Source organism: Nymphalis io, chromosome 4 (genome assembly GCF_905147045.1).
Source record: "Nymphalis io chromosome 4, ilAglIoxx1.1, whole genome shotgun sequence".
Lineage (NCBI taxonomy): Eukaryota > Metazoa > Arthropoda > Insecta > Lepidoptera > Nymphalidae > Nymphalis > Nymphalis io.
This window is the reverse complement of record NC_065891.1, coordinates 8,626,012-8,642,118: the sequence shown is the minus strand read 5'-3', so window position 1 is coordinate 8,642,118 and position 16,107 is coordinate 8,626,012. Positions and strand designations below refer to the sequence as shown.

The 16,107-nt window shown below is 32.3% G+C and overlaps 1 protein-coding gene across 6 annotated transcripts; it reads right to left on the bottom strand.

Annotated features, from left to right (window-relative positions):
* Positions 1-1,508: 1,508 nt before the first annotated feature.
* LOC126768198 (uncharacterized oxidoreductase YrbE-like) lies at positions 1,509-14,595 on the bottom strand. 6 transcript variants are annotated; one of them, XM_050486163.1, is made up of 7 exons: positions 14,480-14,595; positions 14,300-14,398; positions 9,326-9,571; positions 2,568-2,875; positions 2,251-2,490; positions 2,005-2,160; positions 1,509-1,677 (listed from the first exon to the last, which is right to left on the bottom strand). In XM_050486163.1, exons 2-7 carry the CDS (start codon positions 14,377-14,379, stop codon positions 1,538-1,540), a joined length of 1,170 nt encoding a protein of 389 aa, XP_050342120.1. In that variant the 5' UTR covers positions 14,380-14,398; positions 14,480-14,595; the 3' UTR covers positions 1,509-1,537. The 6 variants fall into 6 exon arrangements, with proteins under 6 accessions (XP_050342120.1, XP_050342121.1, XP_050342119.1 ...); XM_050486164.1 differs by lacking the exon at positions 9,326-9,571 and adding an exon at positions 2,954-3,199; XM_050486162.1 differs by lacking the exons at positions 2,251-2,490; positions 2,568-2,875 and adding exons at positions 8,619-8,858; positions 8,940-9,247 and having other exon boundaries at positions 14,480-14,594.
* Positions 14,596-16,107: the final 1,512 nt, after the last annotated feature.

Here is a 16,107-nt window from a genome sequence, read left to right as displayed (position 1 = left end):
CGTTTTTCAATTTAGTATACAAGTACCCTACACCTTTATTCTTAACGTAATGTAAAAAACAATTCAGCTATTCTTAAGAAAATAATATTTTCCAGATTGTTATCAGAAAAAAAAATAAAAGTACAAATGAAGGAAAAAAACGTGACTTGAAGAGAACATAAAATAGGTTTTCATCAAAGTGTGGTCGCGATTGCTATCATTGTGTCCCTAACACAATCCACACCACACTCACATGTGACGGGATTCTAAAATTCTATTGAATCATTTCAAATTAAGATCTTTTAGAAAGATATTTTAAAAGACAGACTGAGAATGAAGTAACTATTCGAATATTCCTGAATTAAAAAATAATTTGATAAATAATATTGACGTATAATAATATGGCATGCCTCGTGAGGAGAAAATTTCATTAACACTGCACATGTTCAATTATCGAATAGTAGATGGTATTGGATGGGGTTAACTGATATCGCGCTTCACTCTATTGATTGATAAATAGAGTCAGATAACTGGACACCATGATTTTGGCTACATATACAAATACATGATGCAGTATATCAAAGTATACAAATCTAAGGTCACCGGTTAGTGTCAATATGGCATTTAAGTCTTTTATTCCTTTAAACAATGAATAAGATTTTCAAAATTGTTTATAATCAACATCAATAACACTAAACTCCATAGAATTGGAACCGTCTCTATTTTAAAACGGCTTGAACCATTCTGTTACTGTGTTCCATGTTTCTATAAAACGTAATCACTGGATAATATTTATGATTATTTATCATATCTTTAAATTTTAAGCAATACAAAAACAATAAAATAATAATATCTGTGTTAATATTTAACCTTACAAGTCCTTACTGAAATAACATATTTATTTCATGAACAGCTATTGTATTTCGTTTATTTAAGAAACTATACCGTTCTTAACACGTTCAGGAGTTTAAATGTGTGGATAAAATTATACTACCTCATCATTTATCTCATTGCGGCAGCCGCTAAAGCAGATATATGTTGCTAAACCCGATTATCCTCCTGAAGTTTCCCTTGTGTTCAAAGTGAATGTATTGGAGCGGAATGTTCCACGTCAGGGGTAAAAGCAAGTATTCATGTTTAATTTCACCCGCGTATGAGGGCCGGAAAAAATCTTTTACCTGGACCCAAATTCCAAAAGAAAGAATTGTTACCTTATGCTTGGATCGATTCTTTATAAATAAAAGTACCCCGATATAATTTTATAAAAATACTAAGTTATGTTATCGGTGTCATAGTTCTTTAAGAAATATATTATTATTGATATTAATTTAATTATAATTTTTATATGAATATTATTAATATATAAAATGTTATATTTCTCAAAATAAACGCAATCGATGATGTTTACTTTAATTTTATTTTCTAAGTAAGACAATTGTATACATCGAAGACATTATATGACAATTAAATTTTAAACTTATGATTAACATGGTGTTCTAACTTATAGGCTAACTCAACATGTAGACTGTTTAAATGTTTACTTATAAAGTTCTCAGCATTATGAGTATACGGCTGGAATGTTATCGTCACTCCAGTCAATTTCGATTGTCTTGCCGGTACGAGCGCTCTTCTCAGCTGCCGTTGCGATCTTACTCACTGCTAGAGTCTGCCAACTGGTAACATCTTGCGGAACTCCATCTAGAGAAATCAATCTAGTTATAAGCTATTAACATAAACAATAAATAAATTCAAGTACGAGATAGCACAGCGTGTGTAGTACACGTGAGTTTCTTGCCGATTCTTCTCTGTAGAATCTAAATTCCGAACGTTTGGTAGTAATTTAATTCAATAAAAGATGATTCAATAACCCTACTTGAATGGAAAATTATTTGATTGATTTATTAAAAATTAAGTTGGTGGTTCATTTCTCTTTGTCCATGGAAGGAAGTAGCCAGAACGACTGAGGCCCTATTGCCCATCACTCTTCCTTTTATTAATAAATATGTTTAATTTTAATTTTCTTACATTGCACAACATCCAGGAAATGCTCGAGCTCGCGCTTATAAGCAACTTTGTAACGTGAGGGGAACGAATAGTAGATCGGATTGAGTGTGACGCCTGTTTGTTCCTTATATAACTCAGTCGAATGAATCGGTCGCTCGTTTTCAACCTTGATCATGCCTGAATGTAAAAAGTGAAGACAATTTTAAATATTATAAACAAAACATAATTACTGTTAATATATTATAAAAACTGTTAAGTAATAAATACCCTTGTTTCCGAAAACTTCCAATCTCTGGTCATAGCCGTAGGCGCTGTAACGACTATTGTCACCAATAGCAATGGCACCAGAAGGAAATGTAAGTAGAAAAGCAATTGTATCAAAATCATCGATAGCCTTCACTTCAGGGATTAGAGCTGTGGCAGTTGCTTGCACACGGATTGGTAGCTCCCCGAGCACCCAGCAGGACATATCAAAGTCATGTACTAAGCAGTCGTGGAAGACACCTCCTGTAAAATATGAGATGCAGAATTTAGTATATTATTAATTTAATATCTATTTTATATATGATGTTTAGAACAATTACCTGAAGTCTTCAAATAATCAACCGTAGGCAATGGTGAATCTCTAGCCGTTACCTTGAGAATTTGAACATGACCTATTTCTCCTTGTCTAACCCTGTCTTTCAGTGATCTGTAAGCTGGGTCGAAACGACGATTGAATGCAGCAAACAAAACACGGCCCTTAGCCTTAGCCGCTTCGTAACACTTCTTAGTATCTTCGATCCCCTCCGCGATGGGTTTCTCGCAAAAAACATCTTTATTGTTGGCAATAGAATTCACCACAATGTCGTTATGTGTATAGGTCGGTGATCCGATAAAAATCACATTCACACTAAAAAAGAACAATATAAAAATATATACTCAAAATATTTTTATATTTACTAAATTACAAAATTTTTAAACTCCTTACGATTTATCCTTGAAAACAATATCCTTATCTTTCGAAGTTAAAAATTTGACATCGTCGCTCAATTTCCAGTAAGTTTTAAGATTATTAAACTTTTCCGGGCGATCATCGACTACATATTTCAAGACAACACGAGGATTGTTTATTATACTACTTAAATGAATTGATCCAGCACGACCTAAACCAAAAATAGCTCCAACAACCGGTTTTGCTGCCGCTTTGTCACTTGCAGCCACATTATTGACATATCTAAAAACATACACTTAAATAAGTAAAAAATATTGAAGTTGTAATTATTTTTCATTTTAATTACAATAAAATACAATTTAATGAAATAATTTATACGAGAAATCGTTCATCGTCCGTATTAAACGTATTATTATTTGATAAATAAATTATATTTAACTTTATATCTCGAAAACAATAACAAAACTTACTCGGTATGCAAGTAATCAACATCAGGGTAGGTATCCTTCAGCGTGTAAGGTGATGGACCAGCAAACTTCTTGGTAGCCATTACTGGGATTTTTTTAATTCTGTAAAAAGAATGTGTATTTTATTTATTTTTTATTTTAATTTTGTATATTAAAAAAATGTTTTTACATAGTTTCAAAAAGAATTACTTATTTAAATTTTAATTGAATGAAATTATTTATAATTTAAGTTATAAAATATTAAGAATTACCGTTATTTAAAAAAATACTATTTCAAGCCCTTGCTTGTTCGTAAAACAAGAGTGTTTGTACACGAGCTTGACGAAAATGAAACTGTTTTAAGTAATAAGCTTATATAGTATTTAAAACCACCATGACATAGTATATTTTTTTCTTAATAAATATTTGTTATCTTATCCGACACATATAACAAAACTGAAAACATTTCATGTTTGTAAATTAAAAATATCTATACTTATAATAAAATTGTAACGATGTGATGTCTGTACGTTAAAGATATTTGAAAAAAACTAATATCTTGACATCCAGAAAGACAGACAGTTTTTTTAAAAAAAACTGTTATTTTGGCTTCTGTTGTATTAATAAAGCTCCCATATTAATTTATTAAAACGATCAGAATAAGATATTTCCCTGCGATAAAATGGAGCATCTGGAGACCTCTAGCACAACATCGGTGAAAACTGCATTCAATTCTATCGGTAGTTTTTGCGTGATACAGATAGACGAAATTCTGAAAACTGTTGTTTTGGCTCTGTTTATCTAATAAAGACAATTTTTTTTAAATATCTTTAATGTATAGACATGGGCCTGTTACAATTATATGTACAGATAACAATAACGAAGTTTTTGCTACACTTTCATAATAATTATTTCTTAAATTATAGGCATAACACTTAAGAATACATATACAGCTTCATGATTTTTTTTATTTTAGTTTCCATGCATTAAAATAATTGTATTTCTCTAAACTTTTAATTTTTAAGCATGTTAACCAATAACCAGCAAAAGTAATATATCCGAACTCAATATATACTACAAAAGATACCATATATACTACAAATATTATCTATACAACTCGCTTTTTGAAAATATATATTAAACTAATTTCCTAAAATTTCCTAAATGAGGTTAGATTTAGTTATCTATGTCCTCTCCCTCGTCGCAATTGTGTCAGCGATGCTCCGCAGGGAATCGGCGCGAAGGGCCGTAGTCTCCTTCAGCGAGACCATCATGGTCCAGAAGGAGACGGCGGAGAGGGAACGGAAAAGGGTCGATTCTGCTCGGCGGAGACGACGTCGGCGTCGTCTTGCCAACCCCCCCCCCACCCCATCTTCAGTCCGTGCCGAGGGCGGCCATCATTTCAGTGGGTAAGAACCCCACACAGCCCAGTTCGCACTCCCCCCCTCCCAAATGAGGCGGGTACCTTTTGAAGGTTTCCACTGCATTGCGATTTCCACACACAAAAAAAAGTAGTAAAAAAGGTTACCTATGTTCTTTTCTGTATCCCTGACAACTTGTATGCATAAAGTTCATTTAGGGGTTTAAGAGTAACAAACAAACTTACTTTGATTACATTTATAATATTATAATCAGGATATCTAGATTGTATGTCTACCTATTCAAAGAAGTGCCAAATTATCTTAATCCAACAGGTGCGTGACAAAGTTCGCAATAGAAACTAATATCGGAAGAGCTTAGAGTTTGTTTCCTGCTTAACAGCTTGAACATTGTAATAGTATGATATATATAGAACACATTTTTCGATGGAAATAACCTACTTTCCTGAATAGTGATAAGAACACATACGAGCAGCTTATATTTAAACAGATAAACCAGTTCTTTATCATGAAAATTATAGGTAGAAAATGTATCCAAAGATCTTTAGACTACATTGTTTGTCAAGTCGCTAGTTCATGAGGCTACAGATCTCGAGGTCTTGGGTTCAAGCCACGGGTGGCTCAAAAAAAGTTATAGGTAATTTCTGTAGAGAAATTCACAGAGTCAGCCTGGAGTTATCAGAGAGCACTTGAAGCCATTGGTTCTACACCTGAACACATTCTAGTCGTATTGAATTTGCCATCCGATTGCATTTTAGTAGTGCACTTATATTTACAATTACAATATGTACCACGCATTTAGCAGCTACCCTTGAGAACAGCCACGATGGCCGATTGGACAAAAGAACATAATCGAATGGTCCGATATTGTCTACCAAGTTGAGTATTCAAAGATTGGACATTAAGAGGTCCTCTCTACAGACTATGAAGATTGGCCTGTACATTGAGACCAAATAAGTTTGTCAAATGCAGTTTGTCATCATACTCATTAAAAAAACGCTCCGACTCACCTAGTCCCCACCAGACCAGACCGCCTAAGTGCGTATACAAAAAATAAAATTGTCTTCTTAATGTTTAGTTACACTAAATTAATCAAGTAGACTTAGAAACAAAAGAGGGTCAAATATCACACGACACGAGATGTTTCCAACTCAATGACATGTCTATTATTTATTCTATATATTAATTGCTAGCTGTGGTTTTAAAGTTTTTTTTTTATTGAAAACATGAAATTATAATAAATCCTTATCCTAAAAATATAAACGAAAGCAAAACAACGTCTGGGAATAGGATAAAAAACGTTTTTAATTGTTATCAATATCTACTTACAATCCAAAAATAGTGGTAAAGAAATATTTTTATATATTTTTACCCGTATTTAAGAGTACCGCCAGACAAACAGGCTAACAAACAAAAAAAATAGCCAAGTGGTTCTGCTTTGGTAACTTGCAAATAGATATACTACCGTGAAAAAGGGTATAATTTTAAAATCACAGACCCACACTGCAATTTCATTTATTTCTATGTATAGTATATAAATCACTTGTTTATACGATTTATATAAACCTACCTAAGATAAAGCTTAGGTCATATTGTTTATTTTAGTTGTGGAAGTGTAGGGATTAAATGTGCTAATTATTGTTGCTATTTTTTAATTGAATATAACATTACATAGTACATAGCAAAATAATTAGTATTATTATTATTATTTTCTTAAGCCGAGATGGCCTAGTGGTAAGAACGCGTGAATCTTAACCGATGATCGTGGGTTCAAACCCGGGCAAGCACCACTGAATTTTCATATGCTTAATTTGTGTTTATAATTCATCTCGTGCTTGACGGTGAAGGAAAACATCATGAAGAAACCTGCATGTGTCTAATTTCATTGAAATTCTGCCACATGTGTATTCTACCAACCCGCATTGGAGCAGCGTGCTGGAATAAGCTCCAAACCATCTCCTCAAAAGGGAGAGGAGGCCTTAGCCCAGCAGTGGGACATTAACAGGCTGTTACTGTTACTGTATTATTTTCTTAGTCTTAATTAAATTTGGTCTTATAAGTAATATAAGTAATTTTGTGTTATCGTTGTATTTCTTTAACAAAGTAGGTATATTATTTTTTATAATAATGTTTTTACGAACAAAATATATACGTATAATGACATGAAATATTTATTAATGGTAAACGCAATCGATACTATTTATATTATTTTATTAAAATTACGGTACACAATAATCTCATTAAAATTTTAAACTTCTGATTGACATGGTATAGACACTATACCATGTCAATCAGAAGTTTTATGAGTATACGGCTGGAATATTATCGTCTCTCCAGTCAATTTCGATTGTCTTGCCGGTACGAGCGCTCTCCTCAGCTGCCGTTGCGATCTTACTTATTGCTAGAGTCTGCCAACTGGTCACATCTTGTGGAACTCCATCTTGAAGAAATCAATATAGTTATACATAGCTTTGTCCCCATTGTCATGGGGAAGCACACTTTAAGAGGGAACTATATACATTCAAATTCAAATGACATATTCTCATGATGGTATTTTTGGAATAAAACTACCTCTCCTCGAGCACATCCTAAAATAAATCTGTAGGAATTGAGGGTCATGTTGAGGTAAAACTTCGAGACTATCAATTAAGTGGTGCACATGGCAATAATGGAACACCTCTTCTTTATACAAACTTCACTCTCATATTGAAGTTCGTTTAAATATTAAAAAATTGTGTATTTTGCATTTCGTTATTTGCACCCAGAGGTATGTGAATGAAGTTTTTTAAGCGAATATGTGCGTGCATAATATTGTTTTAACAATTTAAAAAAAAAAATTGCCACCCACTTGGGTGGAATTTCTGAAAACCTTGAATTATATGTATATCAATTCAATCAAGAAACATAAATAGTAAATTTCAAGCAATTCCTCTATTTTACCCTCTTAGAACGTAAATTTTCAAAAACACTTAAACATATTTATTTACTTATAACCTTGAAGCTTGTATATGAAATTTCATGTCTTCTAACTTTACAAATGACGGGTTTCCATACAATCATTCATCCCTTATTTTAACCCTTTAGGAGTGGAATATCCAAAAATCCTTCTTTAGTGGATGTTTACATCATAAAATGTATCAACTGCCAAAATTTCAAGTTTCTAACCCTTGTGGTTTAGGCTCTGCGTTAATGAATTAGTCAGGAAAAGTCATTATATGTGTAAAGATATAACAACGTATACATACGTATTTTTGTATGTTTTTATAACTTTTGATGACTCAACCGATTTTGATGAAATAAAGACTAAACGAAACCTCGAAATACTTCTTATAATAATTTAGTTATTTCAATTTAGCTGTTTCCGAGATCAGCCTGGACAAACAGACAGACAGACAAAAATAAAACAAAAGTTATTGTTTTGGTTTTGATAAATCGCAGATAGCCATATTAACTTTAAAAGCGGCAGTTATTTTGAAATCACACAGACACTTAAATTTTATTTATATGTACAAATGTATAGATTGTTGGTGGTTCATTGTCCATGGAAGGAAGTAACCAGAACGACTGAGGCCCGATTGCCCATCACTCTTCCTTTTATTAATAAATATGTTTAATTTTGAATTTTCTTACATTGCACAACGTCCAGGAAATGCTCGAGCTCGCGCTTATAAGCAACTTTGTAACGTGACGGGAACGAATAGTAGATCGGATTGAGTGTGACGCCTGTTTGTTCCTTATATAACTCAATTGAATGAATCGGTCGCTCGTTTTCAACCTTGATCATGCCTGAATGTAAAAAGTGAAAACAATTTTAAATATTATAAACAAAACATTATTACTGTTAATATAATATAAAAACTGTTAAGTAATAAATACCCTTGTTTCCAAAAACTTCCAATCTCTGGTCATAGCCGTAGGCGCTGTAACGACTATTGTCACCAATAGCAATGGCACCAGAAGGAAATGTAAGTAGAAAAGCAATTGTATCAAAATCATCGATAGCCTTCACTTCAGGGATGAGAGCTGTGGCAGTTGCTTGCACACGGACTGGTAACTCCCCGAGCACCCAGCAGGACATATCAAAGTCATGTACTAAGCAGTCGTGGAAGACACCTCCTGTAAAATATGAAATGCAGAATTTAGTATATTATTAATTTAATATCTATTTTATATATGATGATTAGAACAAATAAATACCTGAAGTCTTCAAATAATCAACCGTAGGCAATGGTGAATCTCTAGCCGTTACCTTAAGAATTTGAACATGACCTATTTCTCCTTGTCTAACCCTGTCTTTCAGTGATCTGTAAGCTGGGTCGAAACGACGATTGAATGCAGCAAACAAAACACGGCCCTTGGCCTTAGCCGCTTCGTAACACTTCTTAGTATCTTCGATCCCCTCCGCGATGGGTTTCTCGCAAAAAACATCTTTATTGTTGGCAATAGAATTCACCACAATGTCGTGATGTGTATAGGTCGGTGATCCGATAAAAATCACATTCACACTAAAAAAGAACAATATAAAAATATATACTCAAAATATTTTTATATTTACTAAATTACAAAATTTTTAAACTCCTTACGATTTATCCTTGAAAACAATATCCTTATCTTTCGAAGTTAAAAATTTGACATCGTCGCTCAATTTCCAGTAAGTTTTAAGATTATTAAACTTTTCCGGGCGATCATCGACTACATATTTCAAGACAACACGAGGATTGTTTATTATACTACTTAAATGAATTGATCCAGCACGACCTAAACCAAAAATAGCTCCAACAACCGGTTTTGCTGTCGCTTTATCACTTGCAGCCACATTATTGACATATCTAAAAACATACACTTAAATAAGTAAAAAATATTGAAGTTGGAATTATTTTTCATTTTAATTACAATAAAATACAATTTAATGAAATAATTTATACGAGAAATCGTTCATCGTCCCTATAAAACGTATTATTATTTCAGATGTTCTGTGTTAATATCACAAATATAATAAATAAATTATATTTAACTTTATATCTAGACAAGTTTATGGGAGCAAGACAGACTTTTTTAAAAAGATATAATATATTTGAATTTTAAAATATTTTATTATATCTAAGTGACTTTTTCCTTCTAACAAATCGTTTCCCAGTACATACGATCCCAAAGCGTGGAATGACACAATGGCTAACATTCCGCTGATTAAGCATTCACTTCTATAGTCTTCATGCTTTGGGCTAACATAACTCCTCCCCCCTTAAGTTCGAAACCATCAGAGACATCTGGATTCTGAAGGTTTCGATCCCTACTTAAAAATTTATCTTTTAACCTTTTTAAAATTAAAATTAAACACATAACAAATAATATTAAATATAAAATTAGGGTCCCTATACTGACACTATTCACTTTTATTACAGATTCTATTTCACTTTCACTTAAACTATTTATTTTGAAAAGCGCAGATAGGTGTTTTATATCATCCAAATTGATTCCTTTAATATCGACCGGTTCGGCAGGAATAGATATATTTTTATTCTTTATCTCAGGTAAGTTAATAATGGGTGTCATCTTTTTTATTCTCAAAATAACCGGAGATCGTCAAGAATGACCTCACAGCCAGGATCGATTTGTACGAGATAAGTTCCAATCATAGACGTTTTGTTATATCATTTCCACACTTGTAGGACATTACTTCCTTATCTCTTGAATATATTATCCAACAAGTAGCAGAAAGACGTTGTGCTTTAATTTTTTCTATAAGAACAACGCGTTGATGACATTGCGTTAGATTACTGTGAAACTGCATTAACTGTTCCATACACGTTATCGCTGAGTAGGGTACGATATTATGTTCAGTGCATATGTACTGGTTATCGCTGAGAATTTCTTGACACGGAGACGCGACCGGCAAGTATTTTGAACCTTTCACCATGAGGAAGGGATATTCGGGAATAATGATAAAAGTTTCATTTTTAACTTGATCCAAAATAGGTAGCGTAGTGTAGGACGCCCTGTGACAAGATGGGCCGATGATTTAAAAAAGGTGGCAGGTTCGGAATGGATGCGGATTGCCCAAGATCGGGATGGTTGGCGTTCTATGGGGGAGGCTTTCGTCCAGCAGTGGACGGCAAAAAGCTGAAAAAAAAAGGTAATGCATACATTTTATAATAATTAAAAATATTATTATCAGTAAGAGGGACCTCCATAATAAATGTTATCTGGTTTCCTTTTACATACGCTTTAACAGACAATGTTCGTTCTATCTTAATCATATTACTTTCAGTAACAGGATTTATTAAACTATGAAATTTTTCTATAGAAGTAAATATATAAAACAATTCAGTTGTATTAATTATAGCTTGATGTAGCACAGAAATTTTACTAAAAGCTAAAGCTGTTTCCATCTCATCGAGAGTTATATATATTGAACGGAAGTTATTAATGAACATGCTATACATACCCAAAACATAAGTGGAATATATTGCATTTTCTTCTTTGGTTGCTATGTCCTTCAACATTAATTCTACGCGTTTTAAACGTTCTTTAATGATTAAAGAATTAATTAAGTTATATAAAATGTCTGTACTATTAATAGAATAGTCCAACATTTTGGAAACCAGTGTAATTTTGTTATTAAGTAAATTTTGTTTGCCATTAAATTTATTAATAAAATGATTATAGCGAAGCGCATCTTCGTGATCTAAGTTACCAGTTATTGATTTTATAATAGAACCCAATGGGTTAAGCAAACCTCTAAGAAATCTTTTAGTTGGTAAAATTTGTTTTACCTTTTCTATAGTTATGTCTTTTAAGTATTCTACTTGCATTTTCGTGTTTGGGTTAATTGAAGTACGGGGTTAATAGGTCTCCTATCATATTTCATTTTACGACAAAGTTCACATGCGTTTACTAATGCCGTAATGGTTTCCTGCATATTATGGCAAAAATAATTTCGTTTAATCCTAGTCATCGTTTCTTTTATACCGCGGTGACAAGTTTTTCCCTCATGGTATTTTATTACTATTGCTTTTTGTTCAGCCTCGTTTTTAACAAAAATTATACGTTCGGTACATTCTTTAATGTCTACGGTGTCTTTTTTTAAATAAGGAAATTATTGTTTTAGCAAAATCTCTCCTTTGATCTAAATGTTCGAAATATATAAAGTATTTAATTTTGGGGCGGATATATTCTTTAAGAAATTGTTTTATTAGTTCAAAGTTATTTAATGGTAAGAAAACTGCAATTATTTTCTGTTTTGGTCTTGATAAGTCTTTAACTTGAAGTTCGTTTTTAAGCCATGAAAACACTAATATTTGATTAGGTTTAGTATCGATAGCTTCATGTAAAATTGGAATACCAGAAGTATCACATTCTAAATTCGAATGGACTGTCTCCGTAGTAGAGCTAGAATTGGAAGTGTTTCGGTTTTGAGGTTCGATTTCAGTTAAATCTTCAGAACAAACTGATATGGTCGCCTCAGAGTCACTTACAGTAACAGTTCTAGAGTCATCTGTATTACGTCTTCCGGTTAATTCTAGAATTTGATTAGTTACGTCTTGTGGTCTTGAAGTAGAGTTTCCTTTTCATCGACATTTACTGCTATAGAAGTATTGTCGTCTGATCCTATCACATTTAATTTTATACGGGAAAGAGCATCTGCATTTGTATTCAGTAGATTTGAGGCTACTTTTGAAATTTTTTTTACTTTATTTTCATTATCAAGGTCACTAGAATTTTTTTTATAGTATGTTCGTCTGTCCCTTCATTGTAATATGTTATTTTATTATAGTTATGTTCATATGGCTCATTTCCTGAAATATAGAGTTCAGGATCGTAATAGTTTTCATTGTCATAATAATTGTAGTCAAATGCATATGTCTTATTAATAGGGAGAGTCAGTTTATTTTGTACTACGGTTCTCATAGACACGTCATTTTGTCCTGTTCCGTCTTGATGTAAGTTAGGCCTATAACCAAATTGTGTTTGGGGTCTATAATTATTACTATTAAAAGGTGGATTAGGTCAGTGTCCGTATTGAGGATTAATTCTTGGTAGTGGTATTTGTGGTCCTTTATCAATTCCGAACCTATATGGAGATAAATTTGGTCTAAAACCTGTAGGCATATGCATATGTTGTCTTTGGTTTACATGCGGTATTCCGAATTTAAATTGGTGTTGTTGGTTAGACGGGTAAATCGGCATAGATGAATTCGGTTTATTAGAAAAATTAAAATTATTATTAGGCTTAAAATATGTTGGTTGATTAAAAGAGTTATTAACCTTTGAATTTGACACTTTACTTCGCTGATTGTATTGTTCGCGAAAGTTCACCTGCTCCAACACAATACTTAACGCACTCTCTAATGATGTCGGCGATTTTAGTCTAACTATTCTAACAATATTCTCTGGTAAATTGTATAAAAATACATTTAGTGACGTATTATTATAAATAACTATTTTACTCTGCTTAATATCTTCGTTTAATATTTGATTGACTTTTGATAAAAGAATCGAACGTACCGACTAAATTCTATTGCAAAAATCAAGGTAACTTTCTCCTGAATTTATTTTTAAATTTTCTAATTCTATGGCAATACATTTTTCACTTCGCGGGTCTCCAAAGTGTTGAATTAACAAATCTTTAAATTCATCCTATGATACAATATCCTCGCGCTCGCTGATAAGCGAAGCGGCCTTGTCTACTAAGCGACCAGTGATGCTATGCATAATGTATATATTTTGTGCATCACTGCCTTGAAATTTACTTATTACATATTCGCATTTTCTTATAAATAAGTTTAATTGGCGCTTATCGCCTCCAAAAAGAGGAATTAATTTTAAAATTTAGTTAGGAATCAGAGTTATATGATCCATTTCGATTTTATATAAAAAAAATTAATTATTACACACTTCAACTTAAACTAATAATATATTTATTTATTTTTAAACAATATAACTATATGATTTTTTACTTATTATATATTTTAATTAAGCTTTAATTAAGACAAAATCACACAATACAAATTCAAATTATTAAATAAAATTATATAAGAAAACCAAAAAACGTTATAATAGGAGAAGTCTTATCTCGAAATAACAAAAGGCAAAGGAAGGTCAAAAGTTCTACTCACCAACCGGTCGCCAGCATCGTCTTCGCGTGGACTCCTCACTCACTGTCTTATTTATTTGGTTCTGGATTGTTCCTTACAGACCTTCGAAATCCTAACTATTCACGGATTTTGACGAAAATTATTAAGAATGAAGGCTGTAATTAATATGAAACAATCCTACCGGCTGCGCCAGACAAGTTTACGGGAGCAAGACAGATTTTTTTTAAAAGATATAATATATTGGAATTTTAAAATATTTTATTATATCTAAGTGACACGACTGAACAGAGGCTTATTTTCTAGTCGAATGTTCTTTTCCTTCTAACAAATCTTTTCCCAGGACATACGATCCCAAAGCATGGAATGACACAATGGCTAATATTCCGCTGATTAAGCATTCACTTCTATAGTCTTCATGCTTTGGGCTAACATAACTATCTCGAAAACAATAACAAAACTTACTCGGTATGCAAGTAATCAACATTAGGGTAGGTGTCCTTCAGCGTGTAAGGTGATGGGCCAGCAAACTTCTTGGTAGCCATTACTGGGATTTTTTTAATTCTGTAAAAAGAATTACTTATTTAAATTTTAATCCAAATGAAATTATTTATAATTTAAATTATAAATTATTGAGAATATTACACTTATTTAAAAAATGCTATAACAAGCCCTTGCTTGCTCGCAAACCAAGTGTTTGAACGCGAGCTTGATGAAAATGAAACTAATTCAACTACTAGACTTATATTGACTTCAAAACCATCATGAGATAAAATTATTATTTACTAATAAAACAATATTTGTTATCTTTTCCGATACTTATAACAATACTGAAAAAGGAACACTGTCAATTATTTTTTAATAATTTGTCTGTCTGTCAGTTTCGTCATCGTTATAGCCAAAATGTTAAATTTCCCAATAGGCGACAAAAGTCTGCTCCCCAAGGTTTGCCAGCTTCTTTCACAACCCTGATCTACAATTAGATGCGGGATATACATGTGGTAGAATAATATACAACCCATGCGTTCCTTCACGATGTTTTCCTTAACAAATCGTCTGAAACTGGGCACAAAGGGCATTCAGAACTGCTTTGTTCTGAGTGCACAAAAGTCAACTCGTTGGATCAAGCTGGTGGTGGCAGAGAGGTACCTATCTGTATGGGGATACTGTATCGAAATTAACTTAAAAAAAGACATAACTAAATATTGTTTTCTTTAATTTTTTCCTAATTAATTTGTTTAGTTAATAATACATATGTTTATGTTTACTGGGTTAAGGTTTAAGTATAATATTAATTAAAATAGGGGTAAGTAGGTAATTTATATATTGTATAAGCATAAATTATTGATTTGCAAAGTTTACCTGTTTAGTTGTATATGTATAAAAAATATTAGGTTTATGAAAATTCCAATTTTAATACAAAATAAGGACAAAGTAAAATATAAAGGGACGAAGCCACAGGCATAAGCTAATTTACTATGTATTAAATAATATTTACTGTTTACGATATTCAAGAAGAGTATCTCTATAACGAGCTTTGCTACGCGGTTTCACTCGCTTTTAATTTAAATAATACATGCCAGTTGCTACGTTTGTACTGTTTGCTCGTTGAATTACACGAATAATATTGTATTAATATTTAATACAGATTAGGATCGTATATGGTTTATGGTGACACTGTCAATCTTGCTCCCGTGACTGAGCTTACCAAGGAAACTGACAAGCAAGCGGTTAATGTTTTGCTAAACGAACAAATCAAAGGTGTATACATGTATCGTGTTTTAGATAATGAGTTGAGTCATGTCAATATGTAACATGGTAATAAATACATATTTATTGGTGATCGTTCATGTATTCACAAAAATTGTGGTTGTACGCGCTGTAACGGATACAAAATAATTATCATTGGTCAAAATATTCTATAAACACTCCAGTTATTTCGAGATACCCATCGCGGCAAATTAAATATTTTACTAGTGCTAAATATAAGAAAATTACAAGAATTTTGAGTATAAAACGTATATTAAGTGCATTTGGTCTATCCATAAAGCAAACGAACAGGTTAAAGGATTAAATAGAACCATATCAGATACTCTGAGCGATAAATGTCACGGAAAGTGAATACATGGTAGTTACAACGAGTATGTATATATAACCTAACCTATCTGAACATTAGGAATCAAGGCTATTGTAAATAGAACAAAGGGAAAAAGGCCAAAATTAGGCACTATTCGTTTGTAATTGTGTGTCTAGTTGTCTACCCTAAAAAATAT